This window comes from Capra hircus, chromosome 22 (genome assembly GCF_001704415.2).
Source record: "Capra hircus breed San Clemente chromosome 22, ASM170441v1, whole genome shotgun sequence".
Lineage (NCBI taxonomy): Eukaryota > Metazoa > Chordata > Mammalia > Artiodactyla > Bovidae > Capra > Capra hircus.
In genome coordinates this window covers 11,533,853-11,558,748 of record NC_030829.1, presented here as the reverse complement: position 1 = coordinate 11,558,748, position 24,896 = coordinate 11,533,853, and the positions used below count along the sequence as shown (strand labels likewise).

Below are 24,896 nucleotides of genomic sequence, written 5' to 3'. Positions count from 1 at the left end.
CAAACCTAAAGCCTACACAATGAACAGGAGAGAACTGAGGGTATTTCCTTCCTGTGGTGACAAAGACCATTCAACTAAGCCAACCATGAACCTTCAACTCCTTTTTCTGAATGACATCTAAAACTTAATGGAAAAAAACAGCGTACAGTTTAGTGACTTCCTCCTCTGTTTTTTGCAGCAGGTTGCAACTTATAGTGTTAGTACAGAAGCTGATCCTCTTACAACGACATGAGAAGTTGCTGAAGAACTCAACGTCAACCATTCTACAGATGTTCATCATTTGAAGCAATTGAAAAGGTGAAAAAGCTTGATAAGCAGGTGCCTTATGAGCTGACTGCAAATCAAAACAATCATCGTTTTAAAGTGTCTTCTCTTGCTCTACCCAACAACGAACCATTTCTTGATCAGACTACGACATGATAAAAAGTGGGTTTTATAGAACAACCAGAGATGACTAGCTCAGTGGTTGGACTGAGGAGAAGCTCCAAAGTACTCCCCAAAGCCAAACCTGTAACAAAAAAAGGTCATGGTGGCTGTCTGCTGGTCTGATGCACTACAGCTTTCTGAATCCAGGTAAAATGATTACACCTGAGATGCACCGAAAAATGCAATGCCTGCAGCCTGCATTGGTCAACAGAGTAGGCCCAATTCTGCTCCAAGACAATGCCCAACTGCACACTGCGCAACCAACACCTCAGAAGTTGAACGAACTGGGCTACGAAGTTTTGCCTTATGTGCTCTATTCACTTGATCTCTCGCCAACCAACTACTACTTCTTCAAGCATCTTGATAATCTTTTGCAGGGAAAATGCTTTCCAAGAGTCTGTGGAATCCCAAAGCACAGATTTTTATTATAGGAATAAACAAACTTATTTCTTGTTGGCAAAAATGTGTTGATTGTAATGGTTCCTACTTTGATTAATAAAGATGTGGGAGTGAAGTTGTGAAGTTCCTCTGTGGTGCCTGACTCTTTGCAACCCCACGGACTGCAACCCACCAAGCTCCTCTGTCCATGGGATTTTTCAGGCAAGAGTACTGGAGTGGGTTGCCATTTCCTTCTTCAGGGAATCCTCCCGACCCAGGGATTGAACCTGGGTCTCCCACATTGTAGGCAGACACTTTTACCGTCTGAGCCACCAGGGAAGATAGGCATGTGTGGGATGTGTGGGAGCCTAGTTATAATGATTTAAAATTCATGGTCTGGAGCCACAATTATATTTGCACCAACCTAATAGTTAGTGCACAGAGGGCAACTCTCATCTACTCATCAAACAGATTTAAATAACTAAATAAAAGACAACCTGCTTTAAATCAACTTATGGAGATAAATGAATCACTAAATCCATCCATCCATCCAACTAAACACTAAAATAAAACTTGGTTATCTCTGAAGAGATGTGGAGCAGCAAATCAATCAATTCAACTACATACCAAAATAAAATCAATTGTTCCCTCCTGCTATCCCAGCTCCCAACTGCCACCTCTTAACTCTGTTCCAAATATCACACTTATAAATTAGTATGCTGTAACAAAATAAGGCAACTAACTATCCATCTACATAGGAGACCAGTTAAACTATGACATATTATATAAACGAAATACTACAAATACTAACAAACATATGTGGTAATATGTTTATTTTGGCATAAATCTTTCTCACAGGAATCACAAGAAAATGGCCAGTTTTTCCTTGTAGAGCAGGGTACTAGAAGTTCCGGCTCAGGAAAGGGTCTTGGATGGGGCCTTGTCACTCTTGTCATAAGAGATAGGAGGAAGCTGTCCTTTAGGGGCTTGTTTCACTGGAACCCTGGGGGCTCAGAGGTTAAAGCGTCTGCATCCAATGCGGGAGACCAGGGTTCGATCCCTGGGTTGGGAAGTCCCCCTGGAGAAGGAAATGGCAATCCACTCCAGTATTCTTGCCTGGAGAATCCCATGGACAGAGAAGCCTGGTGAGCTACAGTCCACGGAGTCACAAAGAGTCGGACACGACTGAGCGACTTCACTTTCACTAGAAGTTCAATGGAGGAAGGAGACTCTTTTTAAAATGCTTTATTTTTTAGAACAAGTTTAGATTTGCATAAAAGTTGAGAAGATGGTGCAGAGGAATCCCCATACAGCTGTCGCTTAGTCTACCCTATTATTAGCACTGTACATTAGTATGGTTCTTTCGCCACATTAATCAGTCAGTACTGATGCACTGCTATTAACAGCATGTCCTTCTAATGGAATTTGTAGGATGTTTTCCTCATGATTAGACTGGTATTAAGAGTTTGGGGAAGGAAAACCGGGGAAGTGTCATTTTCATCACATTGTATCTAGAGTACATAGCATTACCACATTACCACGAGTCGGCACCATTGATACGGAGAAGACCTGCTTTTTTATCCTTTACCATTTTGTACCATTTGAACTTTTAAGCCATGTATTGGCATTGTTGCCGTTGTTCAGTCACCTAGTTGTGTCCGACCCATGAACTGCAGCACACCAGGCTTCCCTGTCTTTCACTATCTTCAGAGTTTGCTCAAACTCATGTCCATTGAGTCAGTGATGCCATCCAACCATCTCACCCTCTGTCATTCCCTTCGATCTTCCCCAGCATCAGGGTCTCTTCCAATGAGTTGGCTCTTCCCATCAGGTGAAGCTTCAGCATCAGTCCTTGCAGTGAATATTCAGGGTTGATCTCCTTTCTGATTGACAGGTTTGATCTCCGTGCAGTCCAGGAGACTCTCAAGAGTCTTCTCCAGCACCACAATTCGAAAGCATAAATTCTTTGGTGCTCACCCTTCCTTATGGTACCTCTCACATCCATGCATGACTACTGGAAAAACCATAGCTTTAACTATACGGACCTTTGTCAGCAATGTCTCTGCTTTTTATTTCTAATACACTGTCTAGATTGTCAACGGTTTTCTTCCAAGGAGCAAGTGGCCTTTAATTCTGTGGCTGTGGTCACTGTTTACAGAGATTTTGGAGCTCAAGAAAATAAAATCTGTCACTGTTTCCACTTTTTCCCCTTCTATTTCCCATGAAGTGATGGGACTGAACGCCATGATCTTAGTTTTCGGAATGATGAGTTTTAAGCCAGCTTTTTCACTCTCCTCTTTCACTTTCATCAAGATGCTCTTCAGTTCCTCTTCACTTTCTGTCATTAGGGTGGTGTCATCTGCATTTCTGAGGTTACTGATATTTCTTTCAGCAATCTTGATTCCAGCTTGTGATTCATCCAGCCCCAAATTTTGCATGACATACTCTGCATATACATTAAATAAGCAGGGCAACAATATACAGCCTTGATGTACTCCTTTCTCAATTCTGAACCAGTCTGTTGTTCAATGTCTGGTTATAACTGTTACTTCTTGCCTTGCATACAAGTTTCTCAGGAGACAGGTAAGGTGGTCTGATACTCCCATCTATTTAAGAAACTTCCAGTTTGTTGGGATCCACACAGTGAAAGGTTTTAGTGCAGTCAATGAAGCAGAAATGGATGTTTTGGAATGCCCTTGCTTTTTCTGCAATCCAACATATGCTGGCAATTTGATCTCTGGTTCCTCTGCCTTTTCTAAATTCAGAAAATCCTTTTCTAAATCGTACATCTATAAGTTCTCAGTTCATGTATTGCTGAAGCCTAGTTTGAAGGATTTTGAGCATGACTCTGCTAGCATGTGAAATGAGCACAATTGTACAGTAGTTTGAACACTCTTTAACACTGCCTTTCTTTGGGATTGGAATGAAAACTGACCTTTTCCAGTCCTGTGGCCACTGCTAAGTTTACCAAATTTGCTGACATACTGAGTGCAGCACATTCACAGCATCATCTTTTAGGATTTGAAATGGTTCAGCTGAAATTCATAACCTCCACAGGCTTTGTTCTTAGTAATACTTCCTAAAGCCCACTTGACTTCACATTCCAGAATGTCTGGCTCTAGGTGAGTGACCACACCATCCTGGTTATCCTGGTCATTAAGACCTTTTCTGTACAGTTCTTTGTAGTCTTGCCACCTCTTCTTAATCACCTCTGCTTCTGTTAGGTCCTTGCCATTCCTGTCCTTTACTGTACCCATCTTTGCATGAAATGTCCCCTTGGTTATCTCTAGTTTTCTTGAAGAGATCTCGTCTTTCCCATTGTACCGTTTCCCTCTATTTCTTTGCACTGTTCATTTAAGAAGGCTTTCTTATCTCTCCTTGCTATTTTCTGGAACTCTGCATTCAGTTGGGTATAACTTTCCCTTTCTCCTTTGCTTCTCTTCTTTTCTCAGCTATTTGTAAGGCCTCCTCAGACAACCATTTTGCCTTTCTTTTTCTTACAAATGGTTTTGGTCACCACTTTCTGTACAGTGTTATGAACCTCCGTCCACAGTTCTTCAGGCACTCTGTCTACCAGATCTATCTATTCATCAGCTCCACTATATAATCGTAAGGGATTTATTTAGGTCACACCTGAATGGCCTAGTGGTTTTCCCTACTTTCTTAAATTTAAGTCTGAATTTTGCAATAGAGAGCTCATGATCTGAGCCACAGTCAGCTCCAAGTCTTGTTTTTGCTTGCATACAGCTTCTTCATCTTCAGTTGTAAGGAACATAATCAATCCAATTTTGGTATTGACCATTTGGTGATATCCATGTGTAGAGTCATCTCTTGTGTTGTTTTAAGAGGGTGTTTGCTATGACCAGTGTGTTCTCTTGGCAAAACTATTAGCCTTTGCCCTGCTTTATTTTGTACTCCAAAGCCAAACTTGCCGGTTACTCCAGAAGTTATTTCTTAACTTCCTACTTTTGCATTCCAGTCCCCTATGATGAAAAGGACATCTTTTTTTGGTGTTACTTCTAGAAGGTCTTGTAGGTGGTCTTCATAGAACCATTCAACTTAATCTTCTTCAGCATTAGTGGTTGGGGCATCGAGTTGGATTACTGTGATACTGAATGGGTTCCCTTGGGAAGGAACCGAGGCCATTCTGTCACTTTTGAGATTGCACCCAGGTACTGCATTTCAAACTCTTTTGTTGACTATGATGGCTACTCCATTTCTTCTAAGGGATTTTTCCCCACCGCAGTAGATATAATGGTTATCTGAGTTAAATATTGGTGTTATGCATTCAAAAACTGTTTTCTAAGCTTCTGCCTTTTTGAAAAACATTGCTTTCTTTTGTTGTGTCAGGTCTCGGCTGTGGCAGGCAGGATCTTTCATTGTGACAATTCATTCTCTGGTTGTGGAGCGCAGGCTCCGAGCACACATACAGACTCAGTAGTTGTGGTGCATGGGCTTAGTTGCTCTGAGGCCTGTGGGATCTTAGTTCTCTGACCAAGGACTGAACCTGAGTCCCTGCATTGCAAGGCAGATTCTTAATCTCTGGACCACCAGAATAGTCCCTAAGCTTTTGTCTTAAGTGAAGAAACAGCAATCTCTTGCCAGCAGAACCTATACTTTGGATGACTACTTTTCCTGATCAATTAAGATAATAAATTCATGTTTCCCTCTTCAGACCAAAGTTGCAATCTACTGAACAGCTTCCAAGAGTGAAAGCAGAGGAATACCATGAAGCTAAATGGCTCACTGGATAATTAAACACCAGTCTGTCCTCACACACAACAGGACAAATTGAACTTGAAGGAAAGATCTGTAACTAAATATCTGGAAATCAATATAACAGTCCTTTAAAAAAAAAAAACAAACCTTCATCTCAAAGAATATCAAGCAGCCCAGCAGCCCCCAGTTATATCCTCCAACCACTCTTAAATAGCAAGAACAGTAAGTTCTGTTTTTCACAGCTTGATGCCATTTCTCACATGTCACTATTACACCAAAGTTGCAAATTCCTTTTAAAATTAAATTTAAAATTAAAAGTACAGAACAAGGTTCTCCCCATTACATTTCTATGACTCAACAAACAGCATGTCATGTGCTACGTGCTAAGTCACTTCAGTCATGTCTGACTCTTTGTGACCCTGTGGACTGGAGCCCGCCAGGCTCCTTTGCCCATGAGATTCTCCAAGCAAGAATACTGGCATGTTTTGCCATTTCCTCCTCCAGTGGATCTTCCCAACCCAGGGGTTAAACCCGTGTCTCTTACGTCTGCTGCACTGGCAGGCTGGTTCTTCACCACTAGTGCCACCTGGGAAGCCCAATAATAGGCACAGTTTAAGAGAAGAAATGAATCATAACAAAGCTGAACAATACACTACATTTATGCATCTTAAACTGACTAAATATCTACCATTTCTGTTAAAGCTAACCCCTTTAAATAGAAAAAATATTTGGGTACATAGATACAGAGAGAAAAGTGTAACTCAAATTTAGAGACCTGTTCCCTCTAGTAGAAACCTCTAAAGCCTCAGGGGTCAAGGAGAAAACACAGTAGAGACAGAGTAACATTATTTGACCTAATCCAGCAGACTGATACAAATCTATCTGAAATAACTGGACTCTAAAGATATGAGAAGTAACAAAATCTACTGAAAACATCCATGTCTGCTTCCCAGTAAAACAACTTTCTCCCAATTTTCTCCTATTGAAGTCTCAGTGCAGCTCAGCTAAAGTGTAAGTAGGGTTCTTAGCCTTGGCTGCATACTAGGATCTCTTGGGAAACTTTCAAAAGTCCCAATGCCAAGGCCTCATCACAAATCACTTAAATGAATTTCTGGCAGTGGATCTAGTAAACTTAGATCCACTTAGTTTACTAGTACTTAGAAAACTTTCCCAGGTGATTCCAATATGAAGCCAATGTTGAGGGCCTCTGATTTAATGTATAAGAGAATTTCTTTTTTTTTTTTTTTTTTTTAGGGACCAAACACAAATTTTATGAGTAATGAGCGTTACCTGTGTGTAGGGGTATATGGAGAATTTCTATTGCAACAACACGGTAAACAGATTTTCATCACTTACTACACAGGCCTTGGCCCTAAGACACACCATTTCTCTGCGCCAAACACAAAGAAAATGCTGGATAAATTGGGGGAGAATACTGCCACAGAACTCAACATGAAATAAAAAATGGAAATCTTCAGGCTTCAGAAATGAAAAGGACAAGAGTAGAGCAGTAAGCCTTGGAGGGCTTCCCAGGTGGTGCAGTGGTAAAAAGTCTGCCAGCCAATGCAGGAGAAACAAGAGACAGGTTGATCCTTGGGTCAGGAAGATCACCTGGAGAAGGAAATGGCAACCCTTCCAATGTTCTTCCTAGGAAATCCCATGGACACAGGAGTGTGGCACGCTATAGTTCACAGGGTAGCAAAAGAATTGGCTACAACTTAGCAACTAAAAAACAACACTGAGATGACCAAGATTTTATCATTCATTCTGTTAAAGTGGTATACTATGCCCATTGACTTGAGTATGCTGGACCATTCCCGCATCTTTAGGATGAAGCCCACTTAATCATGGTGCATGATCCTTTGAATGTATTGCTGATTTTGGTTTGCTAATGTTTTGTTGAAGACCTTTGCATATAAGTTTACCTTATAGTTTTCTTATAGAGTCTGTCTGGCTTTGGTATCAGGGTAATGGTGGCCTGGTAAAATTAGTTTGTAATGTTTCCTTTTCTTTTAGTTTTTGGAAGAATGTGAGAAGGATTATCTAAGTTCCTGTTTGAATGTTCGGTAAAATTCACCAGTGAAATTATTGGTCCTTGACTTTTGTTAGGAAGTTTTTGATTATTGATTTGATCTCCTTAGTAGTAACTGGTCTGTTTAGATTTTCTGTTTCTTCATGATTCAGTCTTAGTAGATTCTATGTTTCTAGGAAGTTATTCATTTCTTCTAGGTGCTACAATTTGTTGGTATGTACCTGTTCATAGTGGGCTTCCCTGATAGCTCAGTTGGTAAAGAATCTGGCTGCAATGTAGGAGACCCCGGTTCAATTCCTGGGTCAGGAAGATCCCCTGAAGAAGGGATAGGCTACCCACTCCAGTGTTCTTGGGCTTCCTTTGCGGCTCAGCTGGTAAAGAATCACCTGCAATGCGTGAGAGCTGGGTTCAATCCCTGGGTTGGGAAGATCCCCTGGAGAAGGGAAAGGCTACCTACTCCAGTATTCTGGCCTGGAGAATGGGGTCACGAAGAGTTGGACACGACTGAGTGACTTTTACTTCACTTCACTTCACCTGTTCATAGTAGTCTCTTAACGACCTCATATTTCTGTGGTGTCAGCTGCAATGTTTCCTCTTTGACTTCTGAATTGGAGTCCTCTCTTTCTCTTGGTGAGTCTAGCTAACAATCTACTTTTTAAGAAACCAGTTCTCAGTTTCAATGATCTCTTCAACTGTCTTTTTAGTCTTTCATGTATTTTCACTCTTGATGTTTTTATTTAATTTCCTTCTGCTAACTCTGGGCTTAGTCTGTTCTTTCTGTAGTTCCTTAAAAGTAGAGGATTTTAAAGATATATATCTATATCTGTATCTTGCTGTGTTCTTCCACTCTTTCTGTCTTTTTTGATTTTAATTGAGCATTTTATGTAATTCTATTTTTCTCTCCTCTCTTAGCATATTCTTTTTTCCCTTTTTTAGTGGTTTCCCTAGAGTCTGCACTACACATTTACAATGAATTCAAGTCCACTTTCACATAGTACTATACCATTTCCCTGAGTTTTCTTTCAATCTCATATATCCTGGAATGGGTATTATAGTCTTGCAACCCAGAACTGTCAACAAGTACAGATCAAAAAAAAAAAAAGCTCTAAGCCTGCTCTCTGTGGCCAAAGAGGCACCAAACCTAGCAGGAATCTCATCCCTGATTACATAGCTGGACTATAGAGTCTCAGGCTGACCAACTAGGCCCGAAATCCAGAGGTGCCAATGAAGACCAGACAGGAATCTTCACTCACTGTCCAATCTACATCTAGTGTAGATAGGTCCATGCTGCCTATACCAGCACCGCTGACAGGCCCAGCCAAGATCTCCCATTCTTCCACGCAGCAGCTGAGAGTGACCCAGGTCTGGTACCTTTTGCTCCTCTACACAGTGGCAATAGATGACCCAGACTCAGATGACTCAGATGACTCAGACCCAATTCGTCACGCAGTAGCAAAAGAGGACCTAGAAAATGTGCCTTTCAAGTCCACAGGCAATACCGGAGAATGAACAAGAGCCCAACTAGCATCAGGTGGAAAGCCACAAGATGCGCCCAAGGAAGTGTGCACAGACTCACAGGCACAGCCACTATCTCCCACCTTCCACCTAGCAGCACCAGGCCTGGGCAAGTGCACGCTACGCCCATGGGTGGCATCAGCAGGAATCAAGAAGAGAGCCTCAGCAGTGCTACATACACAAAACAAACCAGAACACCACTGCGAGGGCTCTCAAAATCAGGAAAATTGCCTGCTAAAATATATTACTTCACTATATCATTATCTCAATAGGATCAAAAGTCTTCTAACATAATATCCAAAATATCCATGATACAATTTTAAAAAATTATTCAACATACCAAGAACCAGAAAAAATTCATAAGAGAAGACATCTAAGGGACTTTTCTGACGGTTCAGCGGTTAAGACTCTGTACTCCGAATTCAATCCCTGGTGGGGATCTAAGCCCCTGCATGCCACATGGCATGGCCAAAAAGAAACAGGAACAGAAAGACTGATATCAACATGAAGAAGAATCAGATGTTGGAACTATTTGACAAGAATTTTAAACTAGCCACCATAAAAATGCTTCTAACATGCAATTTGAAATTCTTAAAGGAAAAACAGAAAATCTCAGCAAAAAAATAAAAAATGTAAAAAGAACCAAAGAAAAATTATTTAATGGAAAATCTACACTAATAGAAATAAAAGCTCCAGGAATGGGTTCCAGAGTAGAATGGAGAGGACAGAGGATAGAATCAGCAAACTTGAAAGCAAATCAAGAATATTTACTCAATTTGAACTCAGAAAAAAGTAGGTTGAAAACTGAGCCAGAAGGATGATGGTACAATATGGTTCAACAACAAAAGATCTAACATTTCCACCATTAGAGTCCCAGAAAAAAAGGAAGGAAAATAGCTTACAAAGGTATTCAAAGACATAATGGCTGAAAACTTCCCAAAATTGGTGACGTCAAAAACCTAGATTTAAGAAACTTGGGAACCCCAAACTGGATAGACCTAAAGAAATCCACACTAAGACACATCATAATTAAACCTCTGAAAACCAAAGATAAAGAAAACAATTGCTTTTTTTTTTTTGCTATGCTGTGCAGCATGGGGGGATCTTAGTTCCCAGTCTAGATATTGAATCTGTGCCTTCTGCATTGAGAGCACAGTCCTAAACCACTGAACCACCAGGAAGTCCCACAAAGAAACAATCTTGAAAACAGGCAGAGAAAAGCAACATATTGGTACCAATTCACATGACAGATTTCTCATCTGCAACCATGATGGCCAGAATTAAGTAACATATCTTTCAAGTGTTCAAAGAAAAGAAATGTAAACTACAAATTCTTATATCCAGGGAAATTATCCTTAAGAAATGATGGGGAAATAAATATATCTTCAAATGAAGGAAAACCAAATCCAGGGATTAAACAAATTTGTACTAACAGAATCTACCACCATTTGTACAGATAATAATTCTTGTTATCCGTACACAGGGACTGAATAGATATAAAGAGCCAGAAATACTTGATCCATGAAATGCTACATGGCTCTTCAAATGTTATTTTATTTAAAAATAATAATAATGTTTAATTTAAAAAGTTATTTTACAAAGCTTTTAATAATTTCAGAAAATACTCAAGATATAAAACAAACTAGAAAGGAATATTCCAAACTGACTCCTGGTAGGAAATTGGGAATTTATTTTTGAAGTTTCTAATTTGACTAGAGCGTTTGTTATTTTTTTAAATGTTTACTAGCTGTGTAACCACAGTGTATTGGAACTAATAATATAATACCAAGAGCCTCGCTAACACTCAGAGATTATGAGTAACTGTGCCAAAGAACAAGGAATAGCCTCAATGAAATGAAACAGCATACCTACTGCTGCACTCATCCAAAAGAGAGGAGTGCTATCTTTCACATACCTGTGAATCTGTCCATTTTTATGCAGGTATTCCAAACCCTCCAGCACTTCTTTGAGTATTGTAGCAATGGTAGCTTCATCCAGGACTCCATTTTTATGTTCCCCCTTTGCCACAATGTGCTTAATAATATCTAGAACAGAACCTGAAAAGAGAATAAAAAGTTTTCAATAATTTTTTAACTCATTCAATATAATTCAGAGCCATTTAAAAATCAAAACACATGTAAATCTTCTCGTAAATTTAGCTGTGTAGGAAAGGAAGGAAAAAATAGCAATATAAGGAAATATAAAAGTTTAAAATTAATAATATATTAATTCTACTCTAAAACAGAAAGCAACCTAATATCCAAATAGAAGTGTTACACCAGCATCTTCTTTAGGCATCTAATGAGAATTTGAAAAAGGTAATAGAGGATTTTTTAAATCACCTCTGAAGAATCCCTAGGTAAACCATATTGGTCAATAACACTTTAGCAAAAGATGTAACAAACCAATTTAGGTTTCTAACATCAGATTAGAGTATGCAACATTGTTTAAATAAAGATATAAAATACATCTGAAATTCAGGTCAAATATCACATGTGTATGCAAACTAATTTAAAGGTTAAAATTATATTTCAGGTTAATAAGTAATAGAAATAAAACAGGTTAAGACAAAGAAAAATATGCAAGGAATAAAAGTAGCAGTTCTCTTTAAATAACAGCCTAGATGTATTAATCAATCTCATTCTTCCCAGGATAGGAAATAATACTCCTATTAAAAATCAGAGGGAGGGAAAACACACCAATATAATAATTAAGGGCTTCTCCGGTGGCTCAGCTGGTAAAGAATCTGCCTGCAATGTGGGAGACCTGGGCACGATCCCTGGGTTGAGAAGATTCCCTGGGGGAGGGCATAGCAACCCACTCCAGTATTCTTGCCTGAAAAATCCCCATGGACAGAGGAGTCTGGCAGGCTATAGTCCTTAGCGTCACAAAGAGTCAGACATGACTGAGCAACTAAGTACATAATAATTAGAATCACAGAATGTTATCTACCATAAAAAAAAAAAAAGCTTGCTAGAGATCAGTAGGATTTCTGGCAGTACAATGGCCCATAAAGATCAGAGAACCAAAACAAAATAATTTCCAATATTAAAAATTGTGCCAAGGAGTCTGAAATATAACAAAGTACACTGAAAAGATTGAATGTCCATTTCTTGGCAAATGTTTCTGTTGAAAACTTGCCCTGGTGGGTGTTTTTTATTGCACACACTTACAGAGAAAAATATATATTTCCAAGAGAGAAAGAAGTGGTCTAGATGAAATCCTTGAAAACATGAGAGAACTGAACACATTTACTTCAGCTCCCACTGGAAATCCACTAACTTGATAAGCCTGACAAAAAGGGCATAAATCCAGAATAAAAAAGAAAACAAGAAGAACAAAAGAGATACATTATTAATTTTCTGAAAGAGAGAAAGCAGAAAAAGTAACTTTGAGTATGCAGAGGGGAAAAATTGGAAACTTCAGTGCCTGCAGAGGAGATGTATCAGTTAGGAAAACATAGATCTCTTCCCTTGAGTTCCAGAAAGGCTCAGAACACAAACACCTTAGACCACGTAGACGGATATGAGGGGTTACTGATGGAAAGGTTTGAACACAGGAAAACTGGTTGAAAGTCATAAAAAGCAGAATAAGATTCCCAGATCCCACCCTCCCCATCCTAGAAAGCAAGGCAACTACCACGCTCCACCTCTAACAGAAGACTGGCTGTTTCTTCTCTGTAGACAAATAATGGGAGACTTCAGATTCTTGGTAACTTTTTAAAGATTTTCTCCCTCTTTATTTCTGGGATTCATAAGACTATGATCCACAAGGAGGGAAACTAAGGAACAAGTTTTGTTCTGTTTAGTTTAACCAATCACACATTGACCCCCAGAGCAAAGTGACTATACCAACTGGCCAGGTATTTCATTCTTCTTAGAAATCCAGGCCACATTAAGAACTGTTCAGTAAGAAAACATATATATATAAATGCCAAATGAGTTAAATGACTGTAATGTAAAGAATATCTAAAATAAGGAAGGCAAAGGGGAAAACTCCTACTAGGAATTTAAATCACAATTTTTTCATTCAATAGTTAAGTCATAGTATATAAGATCTAGAACTAGGTGCCACAGAGTATGTCCAGATCCACAGAGCATGACTGCTGACTTTCAGAGACCTTCTAGTCTGGGAGGTCAAAGAAATGGGCAACAAAGACCCTAGGGCACAGCAAAGTTACCAGATATGCATTTTAAATGAGTCTGAAGCAGGAACTCCTTTTCGAAAATCTTAGATTTCTATTAATTTCACATCACCCAGTGGTTAATAGGGAAATTAAAGTGATGCACATCCTCAGATTATGCCCAGAATGGATATACCCAAACAAAGCTATCTAAGAAGCCCCTTCTTCCCTGGGATAAGTTGTCTTTTCAGTTTTAGTCTCCCAAGAATATGGTTTTTATAGGTGAAGGGATGGTCATGCCACTAAGATCTACATCCTTAACTGACAAATATTGGTCCTGGAAGGGTCCCCCTTCTTTCTCAAACGATTTCCTCAGCATCTTGCAGCATCTTACACAATGCCTACAATCCCCCCTCTTGAAATATCAAAATTATATACAATTCTTCATATAAACTAAGAGAAAGATGAAGGTAAAATATGCTAAGCAAAAGAAAACTATCACTGGATGATTCAAATTAAGATTTAAAGAAAAGGAACAATGAAGGAAGCCTGTATCGGCATATAAAATAGTATGTCCTTGGGCATTATCTGGAAGAAGTGTTCTATAGGGATAATCTGTCCTCAAACTTTAATACATTAAGAAATTACTTAGCAAACTAGCTAAAAATGCTGATTCCCAGATCTTAAAGATTGCCATTCAAGAGATCTCACGTAGGGCCCAAGAAGTTGCACTTTAACAACCTAGACTGTCCACTGAAACCCATGAATTTTTTAAAGTAAATGCAAGTAAATTAAATAATGGAAAACAAGAGGGATTTGGTATAAATTTTTTAATGAAGCAAAAAATTAAAGTATAGATCATCTACTCCCCAAACTACCTCACATCTGCCTCCACAGTCCATGGCACAGAACATTTTAAAAAAGTGAAAAACTTTTACTGTACAAGAAAATCATTACTAAACATTAAAATGATATTGAAAAAGTGGTGAAGCAGTTGCTGGTTCAAGACATTTGTTAAATCTGACAATTATAGCTCAATCAAATTAATCACTCAGTCAATATATTTATTTCCTCAGTTTAGTTTTATGAATAAACACTGAGTCAAAAATTAATTCACCCATTTTAGATACCAGTATTTTTACCAAGTTTTAATCAATCTTTACCCACTGGGTGCTGCTTACGTCTTCCTAAGCCATATAAGTTTTAAAAGGAGCCAAAATTTGCTTGCTCTGAGTATTTCATTTCAAATCAGCAGACATACCCTCACTGTTGCTTGATCATACAAAATCTGTCACTCACAATACCATGTATTTTTTACCTGGGTCATGCTCAGGGTCAAAGAAGTACCATACCTTTTCTCTCTCAGAAGATGACAAAGATGAGAGTATCCTTAAATCACAAAGTAATTCACTAAGACAGTGCATTTAAATTAGACTTCTGCATTTCTACAGTTCCTCCCTTTAAAGCCTACAGATTCTTCTCTATCTTTTCCTTTCAGAAGCTTTCTTAATTACTTTGATTTCTAAAAATCTTACATTGCAGTTTGGTGCTAATAAATGGTAGAAATAGCTATTTAGATAGAAAGTGGTTCTAATTTCTAAAGATTAACCTTCTATACTAATAAATTTCAACACTCAACATGAGTTCCAATTATTTAATTTATAAAAGATAATAATATCATAGTTATAAGAAAGCATTATAAAATAATTATAATAGGCACAATTTAACTTATTTTAACCATGATGTCCTCCTGGTCCATGGGCTTAAGAGTGCCGGTTGCAGTTCATTTTACAATTTAATTAGATTATTAAATTCTATATCAGTACAATGTTGCTAAATCAAACATATGCATTTTAAATATTTTGGTTGGAAAAGTTAGTACGAAAGGAAAAGTTAATATGAAAGAATGTAGCCTATACATATTTGTGTTAATTCTGGCTATTTATATTTTTAAATTATTCAGATGGAGCCCCTGCTTCTCAATGGTCCCCATCTCTCGCTCTCTCTGCTCTAGCTGTGATTTCCTTATCAGATCCCAAGGCACACCACTCTCCTCCATCTTGCCTCCACTCACCCCCAATACAGTGTTCCTCTATCTGTGGGTCTTTCTCCCATTTTCCCCCTGATACCACCTCCACATCCATCTCACCTGGCTAGTTATTACCTATTCTTCGAGTCTCCTGAAGAACATCACCTCCTGAAGGCGGTCTCTATCCCATCACAGCCACTCTCCCTCAACAGTTAGGTTCTGCTAATACTTGTTCCCATGATACCTGATACTTCCTCATGGCACTCGACACACTTATAATTATTTAATTGCAACTTTTTATTAGTTATAAGACCCATAAGAGCAAGGAACTGACTGATTCACCAAAGTATTGGTAATCAATAAGTATTTGATGAAAGCCATTTTAACTGAGCTATCTTGACAGTTCCCTCCTATTTAAAAAAGTTTTTTTGCTGTGCTTAGTTCTTTTTTTTGTTTTCTACATATTGCTTAATGTATCTCTTCAGTTTAAATGTGTTCACTTTAAAACTACCAAAGATTACACTAAAAAAGGTGCAAAATTTTTAATATTCCAAAAGTAAACATTTAGATATAAGATTATGTTGACTCATAAAATTAAAAGTAATCTTTAAAAGAATTAATGCTTGGAACATATTTGAAAATTATTGCCCAGGAAATTTCCTGAGTCCTAATGCTGGAAAAACTGGGCACCATCCCAGGAAACTTAAGACCTGGAAGAACAGAAAGGTACATTTCAAAGACATCCCACCCAGCTATATATACCATATCCTGCCTTGTGATCAGGACATATACTCACTGAGAGAGGAATGGGAATTCTTTAAAAGCAACAAAAATAAATTTTTTAAAGGCATTCTGCTTATAAGTAGCAGAAAGGATGGACTGGCATACAGCTGTGGATCAGAGAATCAAGCAATTTATTCCCATTCATCAGAGGACTTTTTAGCAAAACATTAAAAACTCTGTATTACACATTTCACAAATTACATATAAAGAAAATTATGCTGTAGGTGATCAATAACGAAAGATACAGTATTACCTAATATTCCCAAATCTGTCCATACTGAAAGAACCATGCTTGACCACCATCTTGAAAGGTGGTTGGTGTTAGCAAGGCTTCCAACCATCATATGAACAGGGCCTTTAACAAAGCAATCCAGTTTCTCCAGTGTGTCACTAATGGGATTGAAACAAAAAGGTGATTCTGGCTACACTGAAAAGCATCAAATAACACGGGATCATTATCATTAATGACTAAAATTTCTTGTGCACCTACTAGATGTCAGCACAGTGGTGGATGCTCTACACAGTCATCTCACTTACTCCTCACCAATACCCTGAAACGCAGGAAAGGCATCCCCATTTAACAGACAAGTTAACAGGTTCAAAGAGTTCGCCTAGGGATATAACCGCTAAGTAGAAAATCTAGAATTTAATTCTAAAGCCTACAGACTTTTCTTTAAAGCTTCTCTGGGGAAGTAAGGTATTCAATGAGTAATGGTATTAAAATAACAAATATGGATTCTCTTTCCTGTAATCCTACACTAAAACTGAAAATGAAAAATAATGCTCCCATGTTAAATACATATGCAAACAAGCAGCAAAGTGATGGGAAAGTTGGGCAGCTCCATCACTCACATGTCCTATCTTGCCACATCATTCAAATCCATGTTGTAGCAAAATGTCTAATTTATTATATGGCATGGACTTCTGGGTAACCATAACAAAATTGACAATCTATACATACTAAGGGTCCATTGCTTGCAATTAGCAATATTTACATTTTATTCTAAGGACTAAAGCAGAAATAACTGTATACACAATAGTGCAGGATACAGTACATAATTATGTTAATATGGGGGACCAAGATTTTTCTGTCTAAGAGAAAAGAGATGCGAGTGTAATTTTTAAAGTTTTAAAGGTCTGCAATGTTAAATCTGAATTGGAAATACTAATGTCAAATTATGATTTGTTTTAATATGCTATATTTCCAAGCTCTTCCAAACAGAAGCAAGGACAAAATAGTAGCAGTACTCAGATATCCAAGTTATACTTTCTGAATACCATTCCCCATAAAGAGGATCAGGGCTCCTTAGAATATTGGCCGATTCTGAGAAATGCAAAATAACTGTGAATCATTTATACAGAACCAAAAATCAAGGTTATCGAAGATTGATGGATCATGTCAAAAGGACACCACAGCACGTTTGAAGAGACTTCCACTAACAAAATTTGGATAACCTGAGCATCAAAAAAAAAAAAGAGTGTAACTGATTGAAAGGCACTGAATATATGAAAAAAAATCCTTGAGTTTACATAGTAATACTTCAAAAAAGAAAGCATCACTCAGTGGGAAAAAAGAAAAAAGTCACTGGCAGTGATTATTAAACATTCTTTACTGTGAAAATTGGTCCTTAAAAAAACACATTTATCCTGTCTAAAGTGTCTGCCCGCAATGCGTGAGACCCGGGTTCGATCCCTGGGTTGGGAAGATCCCCTGGAGAAGGAAATGGCAACCCACTCCAGTATTCTTGCCTGGAAAATCCCATGGACAGAGGGCCCTAGTAGACTACAGTCCATGGGGCCGCAAAGAGTCAGACATGACACAACTGAGCGACTTCACTTTCTTTCAGTAGGAATTACAGTACAGAGTAATCAAAAAGTCCCAGTTAATAAAGGGAAGTTTCTTCACAGCGAAGAATGCCACTTTATAAATGTTAATAAAAAGAAAAAGAAAAAATTACCATTCTGCAACCTCTGACAAAATAACTGACTCAAACAAGGATTGTTAATGGATATTAAAAATCATTAGATCAAAGACTTGGGGAACTGGATACTCACAGTGCCACAGTATCATCCCAAAGACTTCTTGCTAGCTGCAAAGGGAAATAAAGCCAGCTTTTCCATGGAGAGGCCTGGCTGTCGTAATTTTCAGCAATCAAAATCAACATCACTATTAAAGATACAACCAGACAGCAAATACTACTTCTTTACGTGATGCAATATAAAGTACAAAGCACCACCTACAAAATACTCTGTCCAAATAACCCTTTAGGTCTAATTTTTAATTTGTAGGAAACAGAGGAATATAAATCAAGTTAAACATCACCAGGAAGAAATAACCACATAAATCCAGAATGTGGAACATCCTACAACACAGACCCTTCAAACCAGACATTTCATAAATTTGTGAAATGGAAGAGAGGAAGTAGGAGGGAACCATCCTAGATTGAGAGAAATTGAAGAAGCATGACAACCAAATGCAACATGTGACTTGTCTCACCTTGTACACTAGTATTGTTAGATACTGTAATCTCAGTATCTCCTCAAATGCATGTCCATGAAAACCAAACCAAAGAAAACATTTGTATTTACTTTCTAAACCATGAAATTGGCATTTCATTGTACTCTACTCACCTCCACTTAACAGCTTCATGACTAGCCACAGCTCATCTTTTACCACAAAAGATGTGTAGTAAGACACAATATTAGGATGATGGCACTGACTCATGGCTTGAATTTCTTTCTACAAAGAAGAGAAAACATGGTAATTCATTATATGCAAGCCTAAAACAACATTAGAATGAATTTCAAAGACGATGTCACGACATTTTTAGGATTTTCATGGTTCTGATCTCTTCAAGAATGGTTAAACCAAAAAACCACTTGGTTTCCCTCAGTCCATTCTGATTCCTACTCCTTTCACTCATTAAACCAGTAATCTTTGAAACCAGAAACATACTATTTATCACACCTTGGCACAGTACCACAGAGGCCTCCACTGGGACACATTTTTTACTTCAAGGTGTCCCTGAAGAAATCTTGGGAAACAGGTTTTACAGTCACAGAGGATAATTACTAATAAATGGAGAGTGATTTTTTGTTTGGCGCTTTTTTCCCCCAAAATAGTTTCATCTCATTTTTGTGAAATGATTAACAATTCTCACTTTAAAGAAGTCATAAACTAAATCAAAAGTAGAAACCTGAGCCCAAAGTCGAAGCTTACACTATTCTCAGTTATGAATTTAGATTAGATCTGATGTGATAAGATGCCTTATGGAAGTCTTGTGGTCAGGACCCTGCTTATCTCTCCATTATTCCCACTGCCTTCACTGAAACTACCCTCAACACACCCAAGTCCTACCACAGTAACTTGAAGTGAGCCATGCTGCTTCTAATTGTGCACACTTAACCTTATTGTTCCCTCTGCCTAAAGTACACTTCCCTCATTTTCATCCAGCTAAAAACACCAAATCACCCTGCCAATCTCAGCCAAAATACCACTTCCACCCAGCTTCCCAGGTTTAGTGACATGTCCCTTCTCTTAGCTTCTAAGCTCTGTGCACATCTCCTTACATTATAGCACATATGTCTGGATAGAAAGTTGGATGCTTATGCGCCTGTCCTCCCCTGTGCAACTGAGAGCTTCAACCAAGCAAGTACTTAGAAGTGGATTCCTACACATGGTGGGAATTATCATACCATATGTAGTTGCCTGTTTATTTTTCTGCATCCCTCACAAAACTGTAAGCTCAATGAGAGATCAGACTCTGTATTACTAGCACTCATCATTGTGCTTGGCACACAGTCTACCCTCAATAAATATTTGCTGAATGAAATCCTACAGCACTTTATACAGCTTTTTACTTCTTGATATACTTGCCCTACACCCTTGGTATTTGTTCAGTAAGATCAACTGTGTAAAAGCTGTTCCAAATCCCTGATTCATAAGAAGTGTTCACGAAAGGTGCTCCTTCTCTTCTCATGTTCGCTACTCGGACGTAAGTTCTTTTATGGCGAGGGCTTGTTGTGTGCATTTTTGCTACCCACTAAGTATTAGCACAGTCTTCCAAGCTAAGTAAACACGGAGGATAAGGAAGAGGAACTAAAGTAATAAAAACCTGCCTACTGGCACAGTTATATAGGACTTGAATAGATAAGATATGTACACATAAGAGGTAATGTACAGGACAGCATATACATGCCAAATGAGGAAAATGTTACAAGAATTCCAGAGGAAAGAACAGTTAAGGCAAGAAGTCTTCATAGAGTGGGCGGGAACTATGTGTTTTATAAGATGTGGGATATTATAGCAGTACAAGGTGCAAAGCACATAAAATTACAGAACAAAAGAAAAGGATGAAATATGCAAGACAGATTTTAGACACTGGGGTAGACCTGTCTAAACACAGGTCATGCTTTCAACAGAAATTTACCAAGTGCCTACTTTATGCCAGGTGCAATACTAGTATAATGATGAACGTTCACGAAACTTACAGTATGGTGAAGAAGTTAGACAAATACTAATTTACAACACACATGAATAAAGTCTGATAGGAGAAGTACTAAATACTATATGATTTCACTGAAGAGGTGAATCATCCAAAATTAGGAGTGACAATCAGGGAAACCTTCCTATAAAAAGTTTTACTACACTGACATTACAATCCTGTTGCGTGCTTAAACGCTCAGTTCAGTTCAGTTCAGTCACTCAGTTGTGTCCGACTCTTTGCAACCCCATGAATCGCAGCACGCCAGGCCTCCCTGTCCATCACCATCTCCTGGAGTTCATTCAGACTCACGTCCATCGAGTCCGTGATGCCATCCAGCCATGTCATCCTCTGTCATCCCCTTCTCCTCCTGCCCCCAATCCCTCCCAGCATCAAAGTCTTTTCCAATGAGTCAACTCTGCATGAGGTGGCCAAAGTACTGGAGTTTCAGCTTTAGCATCATTCCTCCCAAAGAAATCCCAGGGCTGATCTCCTTCAGAATGGACTGGTTGGATCTCTTTGCAGTCCAAGGGACTCTCAAGAGTCTTCTCCAACACCACAGTTCGAAAGAATCAATTCTTCGACGCTCAACATTATTCACAGTCCAACTCTCACATCCATATATGACTACTGAAAAAACCACAGCCTTGACAAGACGGACCTTTGTTGGCAAAGTAATGTCTCTGCTTTTCAATATGCTATCTAGGTTGGTCATAACTTTCCTTCCAAGGAGTAAGCGTCTTTTAATTTCATGGCTGCAGTCACCATCTGCAGTGATTTTGGAGCCCAAAAAAACAAAGTCTTACACTGTTTCCACTGTTTCCCCATCTATTTCCCATGAAGTGATGGGACCGGATGTCATGATCTTCGTTTTCTGAATGTTGAGCTTTAAGCCAACCTTTTCACTCTCCACTTTCACTTTCATCAGGCTTTTTTTTAGCTCCTCTTCACTTTCTGCCCTAAGGGTGGTGTCATCTGCATATCTGAGGTTATTGATATTTCTCCCGGCAATCTTGGTTCCAGCTTGTGCTTCTTCCAGCCCAGCATTTCTCATGATGTACTCTGCATATAAGTTAAATAAGCAGGGTGACAATATACAGCTTAAGTGCTCAACTGTGTCCAATTCTTTGCGACTCCATGGACCATAGCCCACCAGGCTCCTCTGTCCATGGGTTTTCCTGTGAAGAACACTTGAGTGGGTTGCCATTTCCTACTCCAGGGGATCGTCCCAACTCAGGGATGGAACCCACCTCTTCTGCACTGAAGGAGGATTCTTTACCACTGAGCCATAGGAAAGGCCGACATTAAAATAGGAAAAATAAATGTTTTTCATTGTTTAATTACCTGGGACCATATCTTAAGTCTCAGGTAATTATAACTGTGTTCAAGAATTTAGGATTCACCACACACCCCAATGTTTACTGTACCACTATTTATAATAGCCAGGACATGGAAGCAACCTAGATATCCAATGACAGATGAATAGATGAAGAAATTGTGGCAGGCCTTCCCTGGTGGTCCAGTGGTTAAGAACCTGCCTTCCAATGCAGGGGACATGGGTTCAATCCCTGGGCAGGTAACTAAGATGCCATATGCCACAGGGTAATTAAGCCTGCAACACTGCAACAAAGATCCCACGTGCCTCATTCTGACTCAAATTTCCCAGCAGCTTCCTCAACACTCCTAAATGCTTCCACTCCTAGTCATGAAAATGCTTTCCTGACAGTCCTATCTGTCTGCTAGGACCAGATCTTTGTCTGGAATTTTTAGTGCTCCACCTCAGGCTTTCTAAAGCCATGTTTTAATGACCATTGTTCACTCCTTTTTAAAACTCATTCATCGCGATTTCTATTCTTTGCCCTCTGGCTTTGTTTTTTCTTTTATTTATTTCTTAATTGAAGGTAATTGCTTTACAGAATTTTGTTTTCTGTCAAATATCAACAAGAATCAGCCATAGGTATATATATGTCCCCTCCCTCTTGAACTTCCCTCCCCATCCCACCCCTCTAGATTGTCACAGAGCCCGTTTGAGTTCCCCGAGTCATATAGCAAATTCCCACTGGCTATCTATTTTACCTATGGTATTGTAAGTTTTCATGTTACTCTCTCCATACATCCCACCCTCTCCATCTCCCCCACCCCCACCACACCCATCAGTCTGTTCTCTAGGTCTGTTTCTCCACTGCTGCTGCTAAGTCGCTTCAGTTGTGTCCGACTCTGTGTGACCCCATAGATGGCAGCCCACCAGGCTCCCCCATCCCTGGGATTCTCCAGGCAAGAACACTGGAGTGGGTTGCCATTTCCTTCTCCAATGCATGAAACTGAATCGTCAAAGTGAAGTCGCTCAGTCGTGTCCGACTCTGTGCGACCCCATGGATTGCAGCCCACCAGGCTCCTCCATCCATGGGATTTTCCAGGCAAGAGTACTGGAGTGGGATGCCACTGCCTTCTCCACTGCTGCCCTGCAAATAAATTCTTCAGTGCCACCTTTCTAGATTCCATATATATGTGTTAGTACACAAGATATTTATCTTTCTCTGACTTACTTCACTCTGTATAACAGGCTCTAGGTTTGTCCACCCCATTAGAACTGATTCAAATGCATTCCTTTTCATGGCTGAGTAATATTCCATTGCCTATTCGTACCAGCTTCTTTATCCATTCATCTGTTGATGAACACTAGGTTGCATCCATGTTCTAACTAATGTAAATAGTGTTGCAACCCCCCTGGTTTTCTAATTACTCCAACATAGTTGATTTTCCTTCACTTCACACTACTGAGTCATTCCCCAAGTAATGTTAATTTATTCATTCATTCATCCATTCAGAGTGAACAGTCTCTGCCATCATGAAGTGCTCATTCTAGAACTAACAACTTTTCAATCTATAAAATCTTGACAAAATTTGTGTCTTTCTTTCCATTGTCATTCCCTGAATTTAGAGTCTCAATATCTTTTCGTGCAATCCAGTGTTCCTCAACCTATGAGATGCAACTCATATGGGTCATGATACAAACTTAGTGGATCACATTAAAAAATAGACAAAAATAGGATAAAAAATCAGAGTGCATTCCATATAATATAATTAAGAACTGTTTTATGAAAACGTCTCAGTTACATTAATATATATAATATATATTGTATCAACATATTCATAACGTTATTAGATAATATGCTATCCTTTGCTGATTTTAAAGCCTTGACCAGCAGGGTCTCCATCTCTGCCTCTTCAAAGTCTTCCCAGCCCGGGTGGCCCAGGACACAAACATCTCCACAAAGGTCTCCACCTTCATAACTAGGAGTTTGCGTCTACCTTGTACTTCAACATAGTATTCAAACTTTTCCGAGGCGTTGTCACACTCTGCCTTGTACAGCAGACAAGAACCTTAACTCTTCAACCAGATCGTGAGCTTTATGATAGAAGAAAAGACATTTTAAGCCTCTTAATGGTCCCCTCAGATGTTTGTCCAATGAATCCAGTCCAAGCATTTATCAGAGGAGAGAAAAATCTCAATCATCTGCATTCTATGCCTTTCCTAGAGTCTGTGAGTAAAATCTCTGGAGAAAATAAATGTACTACTATCTGACAGCTGATTTTGTGATCACGCTTTTTGCAAAGATTGTCAAACAAGAAAACATTTTGACAAGAGAAAGGAATAATATACTGCCTCCTCACTAGTCACCGTCACGCACAATACACACCTGTAATTGGTTTACATCAGTACTCTCCGGAGAACCCAGAGCATCCTTTCTGCATTATAATGAAGACAGTCTTGAAAAAAAATCTTACAATCACAACATCAAAAGTTGAGTATGCTGAGCTGATAATTTTTTTAAGATAAATTGAAGGCCTTTGTATCTTTTAGATACAGAGCCACTGGCACTTAGATCTCAAGTCCTAACACTACCACAAATACCACAAATCAGGCATTCTTTTCATTTCTGATGCTTGTTCAGGGTTGAGTGGAATCCTACCTGCATATGCACCAATTATTTTAAGAAAGCCAATTATTTTGAAGTCACTTTAAATCACTTTCCCCCATCTTTATTATTTGTTGATTTGCAAATATTATATATGCAATGTAAAGATTTCTGGAATATGTGGACAAATTTTATAAAGGTCTAACCAATTTCTTTCCTTTCACTAAGCTATATCAAATTTGCATTCCTCTGAAAGTAAGGCCCTAGTGTAATAACACAAATATTACTTTCAAGAATGTCAAATGATATTTGAGAAGAGATGCTCTTTACACTTTTGAACTAAGATTTAATCATTTTATTAGTATTTTATGAAGTTAAAAAAAATAGTAGACTTGAGTCATAAAAACCTGGTTTTTTAGTCCAGACTCTGTTGCTTATTATGATTTAATTCCCTCATCTACAGAGTAGAGCTACTACCTATCTCAGA

The 24,896-nt window shown here is 38.7% G+C and overlaps 1 protein-coding gene across 2 annotated transcripts in view; it reads right to left on the bottom strand.

Annotated features, from left to right (window-relative positions):
- OXSR1 (oxidative stress responsive 1) overlaps positions 1–24,896 on the bottom strand; it is an 85,117-nt gene that overhangs the window by 40,119 nt on the left and 20,102 nt on the right. The window contains exons 1-3 of one of the 2 annotated variants that reach the window (XM_018038248.1): positions 18,061–18,165; positions 16,259–16,395; positions 10,986–11,127 (exon numbers count right to left, since the gene is read on the bottom strand). In XM_018038248.1, the coding sequence (XP_017893737.1) occupies positions 10,986–11,127; positions 16,259–16,349 (233 nt within the window). In that variant the 5' untranslated portion in view covers positions 16,350–16,395; positions 18,061–18,165. Of the gene's footprint in view, positions 1–10,985; positions 11,128–16,258; positions 16,396–18,060; positions 18,166–18,636; positions 18,746–24,896 lie in introns of those variants that run through there. The other variant, XM_018038247.1, reaches the window with a different exon arrangement.